Raw genomic sequence first — 12645 nt, 5'->3', positions numbered from 1 at the left:
TTTGGAGAAAAATTCTTTTTTAGTCAAAGGCATGTTATTTACACTTTCATCTAAAACCTGTCTTCTGCTCCAGTATTTATTCCTTCCACCAACCAGTATGTTTTCTGCCTGACAGCTGGGAGTGGAGAGACGATGTGCATCTCCAGATTCTTTAGTCTTTGCCTCCCTCTTGGGACTTCCAAGGAGGATGCCAGCTTGTCCCAATGGTTTCTGCAGCACAGACAGTTGTCTAAGAAAATACAAGGGGGTTAATTGTGATTTAACACCTATTAAGATAACTTACAGTAAACACAGTTGAACATAAAGTGAACTTATGACTGAGGAGTTAAAAGCTTTTTGCCCGTAGAATCAGAGAATCACAGAATATCCTGAGTTGGAAGGGACCCACAATGATCATTTAAGTCCTGGATCCACACAGGACCACCCTAAAACCAGACCCTATGTCTGAGAGCCTTGTCCAAACGCTTCTTGAACTCTGGCAGCTTGGTGCCGTGACCACTGCCCTGGGGAGCCTGTCCCAGTGCCCGACCACCCTCTGGGTGCAGAACCTTTCCCTAACCCCCAGCCTGACCCCCCCCTGCCCCAGCTCCATGCCGTTCCCTCGGGTCCTGTCACTGTCCCCAGAGAGCAGAGCTCAGCGCCTGCCCCTCCGCTCGCTCCCCTTGTGAGGGAACTGCAGGCCGCCATGAGGCCTCCCCTCAGCCTGCTCTGCTCTGGGCTGCACAAACCAAGGGACCTCAGCCGCTCCTCATACAGCATGCCCTCCAGACCCTTCACAATCTTTGTAGCCCTCCTTTGGACACTCTCTAACAGTTTTATGTCCTTGTATTGTGGTGCCCAGAACTGCACACGGTGCTCGAGATGAGGCCACACCAGCACAGAGCAGGGCAGGACAACCCCTTCCCGTCGCCCATGCCATAACACCTTGCCTTCTCATCTGTCCCCTCAAGCAGGCCGCTCAAGCACCACACACCGCGGCCTCTCCATGCCGGCCCCATCGACTGAGGCTTCCTGGCGCTCTCTGGTGGGGAGAATACAGCTGGCTCCAGCAGGTGAAAATAAAGAGAAAAGAAAGAAGCAGCTCCTGTCATGGTTTACTTTCTAAAAGCTCACGGTGCTTTACTGAACTCTAGTAAATATCTTTTTGAAGGGTTGTTGTAATAGACAAACAGTACTCTCAAACATACTTTTTCTTCTTTTATTGCATTGCCAGATACAAGTAGTAAAAGAAAGGATCAGCAATTCGAGACACATGTCATTAACCTTTGTCTCTTTCATGAAGTCGTGACCACTCAGGAAGTGATTATTTACCCAGATATCAGAGGATGGGAAGAGTGCAACCCTACAGAGAAAAGAAAGTAGTTATAACACAACAAAATGTTAAGAGACTTCTAAGGTTAATCAATAAAATACTGATATTTCGATGAATACAAACGTGACAGTACCATTATTTGTGTGTTTTTCCACATTGTTGTTTTTTTCTTTGTCAGGATGTATTCTTGGTGTGTGAATAGTTTCAAAAGAAACTACAAGTATCCGAGGTGTACCAAGTTCGTTCCAAGGTAGAACTGAAACATGGCATTATAGTTGTGCTTTATATCCAAATACGTAATTTGAAATTAATTATGATCAATCAAAATGAAACAGTGACCAATTTGTTTTAAACCTTGGGCAATTTGTCAACAATCATATTTATGGGGCCTAGTTGTTTTTCAAGATTTTTGTTTTTAGGACCAAGCATGTGTATTAATAACATACGTAATAACAAAACTATAAGAGCAATTTCCTGATCTAATGAAAAACTCAGCTCCTGGCAGTGTGCCCTCTTAAGCACTTAGGAGATGTAGACATTTGGGCAAAGAAAAACTAAATAACCTAAATGAAATGAAGTCTTTCTACTGATGTCACTATGCAAATATTACTTTTTTTTTTTTTTTTTTTCCAGCAGAGAAGCAGAGATTGGTGCTTGGATAGATCAGGTGTCTCCTGATTTTGCAAAAGAACCAAAAATAACAATAATTAGTCAAATTGAAAGTCCAGTGATGCCATCGCCTCATAGCATTTTTGTATGTAGTTGGACTCCTTTATTAAGAAGATATTCTCTGGTGGGAGGAGTTGTTCCTGACTGAGAACCTGCCCTGTGCTAGCCTCATTGCCCCGTGCTAGCTCCTAGTTATGAAAGCCTGTTTAGCAGCACCTCCTCTGGTCTCAGGCTGCTGACCGATTTCCAGCAAGGCTTCTCTGGGTATCCCACCTGGTCTCTGCTCCAGCCCTTTGCTCTCTTTCTCGGACAGACATTAAAGAGTAGGGGACAATATTTCTGGTATGTCAAGTCATGTGAGACAAGAAGGGTCACAGGTGCCAAATCTCAGCTAGAAGGGAGTTACAGAAAACAGACCAGAAAGTACAAGAAAGAGCAGGACAAAACACAGGATCTCATCTTCTGGCTTTAGGATTGTTCCTCTCCCTGCCTCACAACCCCCGAGCAGACTTGCGAGGGTCAGCAGGTAGAAGGATGTGCCTGTTTCCTGCCGCTGGCACAGCAGGTAGAACCGTGGGAAAGAGGTTAAACTACTACATGTGAAAGGGATGATGGTCCCCTCAAATACGGGATCAAGTAATGTGCTAAGAAGTCATGTTTCATGTGTGGAGATTTACAGGTCTGCCTCTGCCAGCAGAGCTGGCAGTGAAATACATGAAGTGTTTTCACCTCAGGCTGACTGTTGGGCAAGTGAAATCTCATAAGGAAGACAGGGTTATAGCCATGTCACAGGTAAAGGCAGTATCCCACAGAATCCCAGGATGCTGGAAAAAAAAAAAAAAAACCTCTGCTGGCCAGAGGGCAGTTTTGCCAAATAAGCTCCTCTTACACTTCTATACTGCCCTGACAAAACATGTGTTTTGGACTTCATGGTAGACTACATGTATGGATATATGGCTTTTTATGAATTCTTTCTTTCTTTTTGTATGTGTAAAAAAAAATACGCTGGAGCTCAGAGGCAGAGAATTAGTTGGAAAGGTTTGGATTGGTTTTATCTCTGTGCATGGCAATTGTATAAGTGATAGTTTCATTGCAGTGATAGAACCTACTGCTTTTTTTGTTTGTTTGGTTGGTTTTGTTTTGGTTCTACTTACAGATTTAGAAATGTAACTGGTGACATAACTATGATCTCATCTACACTCTTTGCTTACATCTGTACCATGGGACTCAGGGTCACTTTCCAGGTCCTAGATTTGAGCTCTGCTGTGTCCCAGCCCAAGGCAGGACAGGACCCTGGCACACACCATTCCCCCATTTGCCTGTGCTAAGCCCTAACCACTGCTCCATCCACCTGCAACAGATCTGGACATTTCAGACAAACCATTGAGGTCCTAAAATTCTGCCCCCGTTCTGTCTGCAGGGCAACAAGAGCATCTCCAGAAGCTCAGATGTATGATGAATCTGGCAGCACTGGTTAACAAATGAGATATTTTATTGTTGTTCATCTGTCTAGGGCAGCTTTAACAGGAAACCATTCTAGTGTAGACTAGGTCATAGCAAGCTACAGGTCTGCAGTTTTCTCCTTGCCTTTCTAACACAGCGAGTGAAACAGTTTACAAAATTCATACTTCAAAGGACCAAAACTTGGAGGTGTGAGGGAACTGCAATGAATGATGTGTTTAAAACTCTCTTATCCCAGAATCCTTGTAAGATCAACTCTGTATCATTCTCTCTCACTTCACCTTATTTCAAGCTTGCTTTGCAGCCATCACTGGTAGAGATACATACTTGCTAAGTAAAAAGAAAGCTGAGATTGGGAAATACAAAGGTTCTTTAATAGAAATACAGTGGAGAGCCTAGCAGAAAAGTCAGAATCACACTTCCCAGCTTCAAAGAGCGTGGAATTATGAGCAACTAATTACTTTACTAATCTCATCCCCAGAGCTATACTTTGATGGGAAAGATCCTGGATGTTCAGGGAGGGCTATTCCAAGTTCACAAGTACATGAAAAGGGAAAGTAATTAAATATTAGCTACCATTTATTTTTGCTATACTTTAAAAGTAAAAGCACAAAATATTTCTAATAACAAAGTAGTTGATAAAATTCCAGAAAGGGAAACTGTTCTTAATATTTCAGTGTAATCTTTTACCCTTTCTTGTCGTTTCATATTCAGTAATGAGTCTCACAACACTCGTGCCAGTTAAAATTGTCTAGATGGCATACATGGGGAACTGAAACATGGGACAAGCTAAGGGTACATTTGTCTGTCACCATGCTGTGCTGCGTTAGAAATCCCTGAGCTATCTGCAGACCAGGTGGTACAGCACAGTGCAGTATGAGCAAAGACACTGGGTTTGATCTTAAACTGAATGTCCCCAGCTAATAAATCTGATCTCTCAGCAGGGTCAATTAACCCATGTACGGTGCTGTGCTAACATAGCAATCTAGCTCTGGTTGAATCTCTGGAGATCTCAGCAGCTTGCTCCTTGGTATCCTGTAGGTGCACTCTAAATCTCCTGCCGGGAGGCAGGCAGGCAGAAGGCATCTGGTCAGTAAATGGAGCGTGGGGTTTCCCAGTGCACCAACGACATGCCATCTTGGCAAAGACCACCAAACGGTGTCCTGGGCTGCATTAGGAGGAATGTTACCAGCAGGCAGAGGGAGATGATCCTTCCTCACAATCAGCACCAGTGAGGCCAGTTGTAAGGTGGAGTGCTGGGTCCAGTTCTGTGCTCCCCAGTACAAGAGACGGGGACATGGTGGAGAGAGCCCAGCCACAAGGATGATTAGGGGTCTGGAGCATCTCTTATATGAAGAAAGAAGATGGACCCAGGCTCTTTGCAGTGGTGTCCAGCACCAGGACAAGAGGCAATGGACACACAAATAACATGAGTCTCCCTCTGAAGACCAGGCAGCATTTCAGGAGCCCTGGCACAGGCTGCCCAGAGAGCTGTGGGGTCTCCTCCTTGGGGATCTGCAAAAGCCGCCTGGGCACGGCCCTGGGCAGCCTGCACTGGGTGGCCCTGCTTAGGCAGGGCTTGGAGCAGGTGGCCTCCAGGGGTTCCTTCCCAGCTCACACATTTGATGACTGTAATGTACTCACTTCCCTTTTCTTTTTACCTTTGCTTCTAGCTGTGAATCAGCTTGAAAACGTCCAGCACACAAGCATTTGCTGTGTGGTCTGCGAGCCCACACAACTTCTGCACCTCAACATCTGCCATCCGCAGGCTCCCCCGCCAGGCACACCAGAGCCCTGGCGATCCCTCTGTGGCCCATGGCACACACTGAGAGATCTGGAATCCCAGTTTCCAGCTAAGAAAGGATATTTCTGCCCTTTAAAGCTACAGTGGCAACAGTCTAAATTTGAGTGGAGCAAGAAGTTAAAGCGACATTTCACTGCCAACCTCAGTGACTTCATCACGGGTTGTTTTAGGGCATGGATTGGGCAAAATACACATAGGTGAGAGGTTCACTGGCTACGAAGAGGTAAAGACGGTCAGTGTGAGAGAGAGGGAGAGCAGGCAAAGCAGTGCAGAACAAAACCGAGGACACAGCGATAAGGCAGCACCCCGAAACCCCCCAAAAAGGGGGAAACTCGCGTCTACCCCCACACATGAAGGAGGGGGAGGAATAAAACGCCTCGATGGCGGCCGCCCCACCGCACGGCCTGGGGCCGGGCCCGGCCTCCCCTCAGCGCCCCGGCGACGGGGGCGGGCGCTGCCTGCGCCGAGGGCGGTGCCGGGCGGGTCCCGGGGCCGCCACCGGACGCTCTGGGGGGGGGGGACGGGGACGGGGACGCGATCGGGCTGCGGCTGCCGGTGCCCGGCCCCGCTGCAGCCGCCGCCGCCGCCTCCTTGCGCGCCGTGGTGGCGGTGGGGGCCGGTATCGCGGCTCCCATTATGGTCAGCCATGGCGGGGCTGGCGGGCGGGCTGGCCGAGCTGCGCTGGTACGCGCTGGTCGCCCTCTTCGTGGCGGCGCTGGCCACGCTGGCCGTCTACCTGGTGCAGTACGCGCTGCTGGCCCTGCGCGGGGGGCGGCGGCGGCGGACCCCGGAGCAGCAGCAGCAGTCCCAGCAGCAGCAGCAGCAGCAGCAGCAGGCGCCGCCGTGGCCGCCGCGGGACGAGCTGCTGGAGGAGGGCGGCTCGGTGCTGGCCTGGGCGCTGTCGCTGGGCAGCTGGCGGCGGCAGTGGCGGAGGGCCTGGGTGGCGGCGCTGCGCGACGAGGCGGCGGCCAGGGCGGTGAGTGCCGGGGCCGCAGGTGAGGCGGGGCGGGACGGGACGGGACGGGGCGAAATGGAGGCCCGGGGCCGGGACAGGGCGCCCCGCGGACAGCCGCCCCCCCCCCCCCCCCCCCCCCCCGCCGGGTGCATGCGGGGCTCCGGGGTGCCCGCCGTGCGGGGGGAACCCCCGGCCGTGGCTGTGGCACCGGGGTGTTTTGGGGACGGGGTTTTTCTGGAGGCCCTGGGGTGTCCACGTTGAGGTTAGTCTGCCCTTAGCCTGCCTGGGTTAAGAAGCACAGAAGAATTTGGCAACTCCTTCCCGTCCTGCCCTCCCGCTCGCTTAGGGCACCCTGCTCGGCACCTTGTGGCCATGCGTGCCCAGGCCCAAGGGGCAGCGAGGTCAGGGGAAGCCGCCACCAAATTCCCCAGTCCTGGGGACTGCAACCTGGCTGCGTCAGTGGAAAACGCCGAGGACGAACAACCCAGTGCTGCTGTGTGCCATAGCCTGAGAGAGAGCCTGCCTGCAGCCCTCCTGGCGCTGGCAGAGCACTGTCTCGCCGGCCAGCGGCCCCACGGGGCTTTCTGTGCATGGTGGGGAAGGCTGGGGCAGGAGGAAGAGCCAGGCAACATGTGTGCGTGGAAGATAAGGAGAGCAGCGCGACGCTTCCCAGGCACGGCCGTGCGGAAGGAAAATACGGCGTCCTCCTGGATTGCACGGCTCAGAAAGGCTGGGCTAAGAAACGAGGGTTTGCTCATGGAAGGGGAAAGCCGAGAGGATTTGGGAACAGGTGCTGGGAACCGAAACTAAGAGGCGAGCAGCAGCGTCCTGTCCCCAGCTAGAGAGCGAAGCCACGAAGCCGGGCGTGCGACCTCCCCGAGAGAGCAGCTGGAGCGGTTTCTTGCGATGAGTTCACCGCCTGGCACTGCAGCACCGTGCTGCTCCCCAGACAGCGCCAGCGCCGCGCAGCTCGTCAAATTCCTGCCTGCCTGCGCTGCTGCGCCGGCACAAAACAACGCGGCAGCACCGGCCGCCCGGTATGCGCACCGCCTGGGGAATGCAATAACTGGTGCCTCAGGAGCGTGACCTCACTGCCAAAACCTGCGCTTGCTGTCCTTCTCCTGCTGCGAACGCCGAGTACTTGTCAGCACTGCTGCTTCCACACACCAGCAAGGTCCAGGGAGGGGCTTATCCCTCACCTCTGCAAGCTGGTATTTGGGTTTTCTTAGTTTTGGTGTAGACTAGAGCAGCTGCATGACCTCCTCCCCCCCCAAAAAAATATTATTTCTATTGCTAGGCCAACCAAAAATGTTTTTGAAGCATAACTGGTTAATCCTTATCAGGAAGAGCAGTTTCACTGAGCTCTGTCGCTGCACATGGGCTTCACCCTGCGGCATGTTGTATACCTTCATATTCTGTACAGTGAAAGATGATTAGGCCTATGTGTATGTCCTAAGTGTAGGTTTTCAGACTCTACCTTGTATTACATAGTGAGCTGTCACACAATTAAAACACGTGAGTTTTGACATAGGTTTGCAGTTCTGTCTCTGGTTCTTCCAGGATCTTTACAGGCCATGAATTTTCATCACTCATTTTCAAGTGATGGGTTTGTCACCTAATAATGCTTCTCTTCTTCTTTCTTAGGATTCACAGTTGCTGACATTTGAGGAAGATGACCCACAAGAACCACTTGAGCTAGCAGTTAAACAAGTTGTTAGTGTGGTAAAGTCAGCTCAAGAGAAGGTAAACTTCATTTTTTGTTTTGTTTCAGTTTACTTTTTAGCAAGAAGTGTAACTTTTTGTGTGAGTGTTGGCAGGAGTTTGATTTCTCAGTACTTTGAGCATTTGACCTGATGAGTTTGTGGAGGCTGGTAAGGGACTGCCTCTCTAATGAGCCTGTGTAAACTCTTTGCGTTGATTCACTTCTTGTGCAAGTCATGAACAGCGTGCTCCAGGGCTTCTACCAAATGAACAATAACTAGAGTTATGCCAAGTTCATAGAAACACCTTTCGTCACCTCTTACAGCAGCCTTCTCCCACCCCCCCGTCATTACGGTTCCCCATCCTATTGTTGACGCGTGGGGTGGGGAATTCATGAAGAAGGAAAGGGACACTTCTCCTCTGGGACAGGAAAGCATCTTTGTCTGCCTCTTGCGCTGTTTGTGTGGCTGATTGCGGGTTTGCTTCGTGAGTCCCAGCCAGATAAGGATCAGTGGAGCAGGTGCAGAGTCCTCAGGGTGACATCCTGGCTACTGAATCCTATATTCAGTGAGGAAGGGATTGTTTGCTTCTTCCTCGCCCACCCCTCCAGCACCTACCAGGAAGTGTTTTTTCCCACACTTAGTGCACACAATATTAAAATAAGGCAGAATGTGGCTCTTAAAATAGTGTACAGATGCCTTAAAAGGAAAAAACTGTTGTGTGCTTATTAGCAACGATAACTTTTGCGTTTTCATCCTAGTTACTGTAACTACTAGTCAATATGAACTGGTGCTTCAGGCACCTGAATCAGTTTAGCTTAATACTTCTAGTTCTGCTTTGTTGTTTTGTTTTGCTTGTCTGATTTAAATGTTAAGCAGCTATACTATGATTCCTTTAAAAACTATGCATGCTCATTTGTCTGATACTCAACTTTAAGTCACACCCTGATCAGTGGCAGCTGGGAATTGCCAGCGTGTAAAGACATTTGTGCACTTGTTCTCTAGTCCTGGTTTAGTTTTTTGTTTGTTTTTTTTTTGTTTTTTCTTCCTTTCCCTACCAGTGCTTCCTGCCCCAGCAGTTAGGGCTAGTGAAATTGAAGCTCTCTCCCCACTGTGGCAAGGTTGTGATGTCTCAGGAGCGTTGGTCCCACAGTGGCTCAAGATGGGTGAGCTGCTGTGGTGTTGCACAAAGCCGTGCTGTGGGGCTGTGCTCTCGCCCTCTTCTACCTGGGGCTTTGTGCCATTGCCTGCAGTCCCCTGGTCCTTGTCTGACCTTGGGTCAAGCCATTTCAGGATGCTAATGGAGCTGTTAATATTGCAACCAGCAATCTAATGGGGTTTCATAGCAGCTTGAAGCAATATAAGCACTTTTTAAAATGTATTGGATTAAGACAGTCTTGCTTTTGTAAATTGGGTTGTTCTGAATTGTGCCAAAACCTGTTTCCGTAATCTTGTGCATAGCTGCTAGAAAAATTGCTCTGAATTATTCGTGCTCCTTCAGTTAAGGTATAACCTGAATAATTTATTTGGATTTCAGTATGTAATAACCTTAGAATTGTACTTGGGTGCTACTTTCACTCCTTCACTAAATTTGAACCTTTCTCTAAACACCTCAGGAGTTTTCTCATGTGGCAATTCTCTTATGTACTCTTCAGGTAATACCAAAGGTCCAGAGTTTTGGAGTTTTTTATTTCTTTTTCCCCTGCTCTTCAAACCCTTAATCTTTGCAAGCGTTACCAGAAAACACAACATGAAATTGAAATCTCTCTCGGCAGCCTGTCCAGACTCAGGCCTCTGATATGTGTTTGTAACTCACTACTGGTCTGACTGGCTCTGAATGTGGCCTGTGACCATATGCTGCTTGTTTATCAATGTTGTAGCGTCCCACAGAGCTCTGCACTTGCCTGGGGCATCAGCTGGCACAGGACTGCTTTCCTGTAACTGGTTCGGCATGCTGCTTTACTTGTGATCTGGGTAGCGAGAGCGTATAGGAGCCTTGGTCAGCAGCCAGGGCTTGATTTATTGCACGTCGTTTCTAAATAGGTATTTTCAAGACTTTGCATCAGAGAGGTTGTGGTCATCAAAGGAAACAGAGGAATGAGGGTAAGAGTTCAAAATCTGTAACTATGGGATGCAGAGGTACAGCGATGGATCCCTGTGGCACACTTCTCTTTTGTGGTGCATGGTTTTGTCCTCTTGAATGGCCATGGAGCGCACCAGGGGATGATCCTGCATGGTGCTGGGTGCGAGCCTCACGCCTGGCAAGGCTTGCCTGCGCTCACGCCGAATCAATACGGGATTGCCAGACAGGCTGTAACTGTTATATTATCGCTGACAGCCCTGTTTATGAGCAGGACACGCTCTGACACGTGCTGTCCTTAGCTGCATACAACTGTACTTGCCTTGAAGGAGCTTGAGGCTGTAAAAGCGGCGTGTGTTGGCCAATGCGAACGCTGTCAGGGAAGCTGCTGGCTGTGAACTTGGCAAATGCCGCTGCGATCGTGACGGAGCTGCTCCATGGAGGAAGGTTACACCGCGCTGCTTCTTGACAAAGCCTCTATTTATACGTAGCCGTCGCTCCAGATTTGGGCCAGAGCCTAAATATATAGAATGAAGAGGCCTGTTTTCATTGTGTGGTGTTGGCTGTTTTGTTTCAATAAAGTAAACATTAGCAATATTCTCAGCTAATTCTGCCAACCTTTCCATTACTGCAGTCTATTTCCAGAGGCTTTGAACTTCCCAGAAACAATAAAAGGCTACAGAGAAGACAATTCTCTTGTTGCGAGCTTGGCACGGAAGGGTTTGGGCAGAGCAAACTTCCAAGTCTGTTCCCTAACCATTAAACTGGAGCAGAAATCCCCTTCTTTTCATGCTTAAACAGAGCGGAGAAATGCCTTCAAAGGGCCCACTGCTTACTTTTCCTTTCACAAGTGGTTCATGAGAAGTTGCTATACAAGGAACGACTGTCCTGCATCGCATCAGGCAATAGCAAACAGAAAAGCTAACGGGAAGCCTTCATATGATGAATCTCTCTGGGATAAGTCATGGAGAGAAAGGAGGGCTACTTTGCAGGCTGACGAAAAGGCCTCGTTCAACCACTCCGCTGTTGCAGCTTCATCCTCATCTCCCTTCGCTTCCAGCTGGCAGCCCATGCTGGCTGGCATCGTGCCGGGGCTCACCCAGCTCCACTCGCTCCAAAGCAAGTGAAGACATTGCGAAGCAAAGGCTGTTTTCCACCACAGGAGAGGCTGGTTTCTCATTGTGAATGCTGCAGCATTACCTGGGATTCATCCCTGGTTGTGTACATGTGTTTATCGACGATTAGTGTTGGTGGGCTGAACCGTCCTGACCACCGTGTGCAATCTCTGTTGTCCTTTAACTCCTTCTTGTGCTTGAAAAGCTGTCCTGGAGATTTGCTCTTTTAATTATTGTTTACTTGTTTTTTATTACTTTTTTTTTTTTGTTCACAAGCTTAAGAAGAATCATAGCCTATGCAGCTATTTTTTGTATAATTTTTTTCTTCCTGTACTAGCATAATCCTTTATCCTGACGATATTTACTTTTTTTTCCCTGGTGTTTTCTGTCACTGAGTACATTACGGAGGAGTTATGTTTCCTTCCAGCCTTTGTTTGGCTTGGGTAAATAAGGTGTTCCTCAAGTCTCATTTCACAGTGCTGGTTTGCCAGTCACGCCTGTGCGTCCGGTCTCTGCAGCCGCTCCAGTTGGATTCGTGTTTCTTGAACGTGATGGCTAAAGCGAAACACAGCATTACAGCAAGGTCTCCCTGTGTGTTGAGATTGACTGCTTCCCTGTGCCTCTAACAGCTCTTTTCCAATGTATTTTAGGCTTCTGATCTGCCTCTCCCATGGCTCCTTTACACTGTGGTTGACTTGATAAATCCAGGTCTCTCTCACTTTGTCTTTCTCCTAGTGATACTGCTCCTATATAGGGGAACTTATTTGTTGATTCTGGCACACATGCTCTGAATTTTGAGTTGCATTTCTCTTCTAGTCATCAAGGTTTTTCAGCTTTTCTGTGTAATGTCATAATCTTCCTTTATATTGCTGCCTCCCAGCTTTCTTTCCTCAGCATCATACTTCCTTTCAGTTTTCTACTGAGGAGTTTTGGACATAGGTGTCCTGGTTAAAATAGGCAAGACAGCATAATGGATCTAACCTACCTAGGAACTGAGTTTCTTGTCAAAGGAAGACATCCAGGCTGGGATTTGTTTGTTTCAGTGGCAATAATGCTGGTTTTGGCACTGTCAGGCAGCTGCAGATGCTCGTGGTCCTCCTGCAGGTTTGTGCCACATCTGCCAGCAGGTGCCAGGGGTGCCCTAGCACTCCAATGCCTCTCTCCAAGTTACTGTAGGACAAGCTGGCAAACTTCTCTTGCATTTTATTGTCTTCCCTTTGTATCAGTGTCTTCAGCTATGCCACCTTCTAAGTTGTTTGTTTAACCTGCATGTTAGTGAGGCCAAACTACCAAATCTATTTCTGGTGTTTATTTACCCCTTCTTAAATATAGGTACTGCGTCTCGTTCTCCCACCATCTGATGTTTGCTTGGCCTTACAGGCTGATTGAAAAGTCTACCTCTCGTGTCTGCTTCTACTCCCTGACTGTTGTTTTTAACCACCACCCCTTCCCCCTGCCCTTTTTTCCACCGCTTTGAATTTGTCTGTCAGACACAAAGGAATGGATAAATTCACATGGTGTATCAGTTTTTGTTTTGATTCTGTTGCTC

At 48.8% G+C, this 12645-nt stretch overlaps 1 protein-coding gene across 2 annotated transcripts in view; it reads left to right on the top strand.

Annotated features, from left to right (window-relative positions):
* The first annotated feature begins 5742 nt into the window (after window positions 1-5742).
* C2CD2 (C2 calcium dependent domain containing 2) overlaps window positions 5743-12645 on the top strand; it is a 39955-nt gene continuing 33052 nt past the window's right edge. Inside the window, exons 1-2 of one of the 2 annotated variants that reach the window (XM_040530390.1) lie at window positions 5743-6222; window positions 7846-7944. In XM_040530390.1, coding sequence (XP_040386324.1) covers window positions 5893-6222; window positions 7846-7944 — 429 coding nt within the window. In that variant the 5' untranslated portion in view covers window positions 5743-5892. The remainder of the gene's footprint in view (window positions 6223-7845; window positions 7945-12645) is intronic. The other variant, XM_040530400.1, reaches the window with a different exon arrangement.

Source organism: Cygnus olor, chromosome 1, assembly GCF_009769625.2.
Source record: "Cygnus olor isolate bCygOlo1 chromosome 1, bCygOlo1.pri.v2, whole genome shotgun sequence".
NCBI lineage: Eukaryota > Metazoa > Chordata > Aves > Anseriformes > Anatidae > Cygnus > Cygnus olor.
The sequence above is the reverse complement of the archived record's forward strand: the minus strand, read 5'-3'. Positions and strand labels throughout refer to the sequence as shown.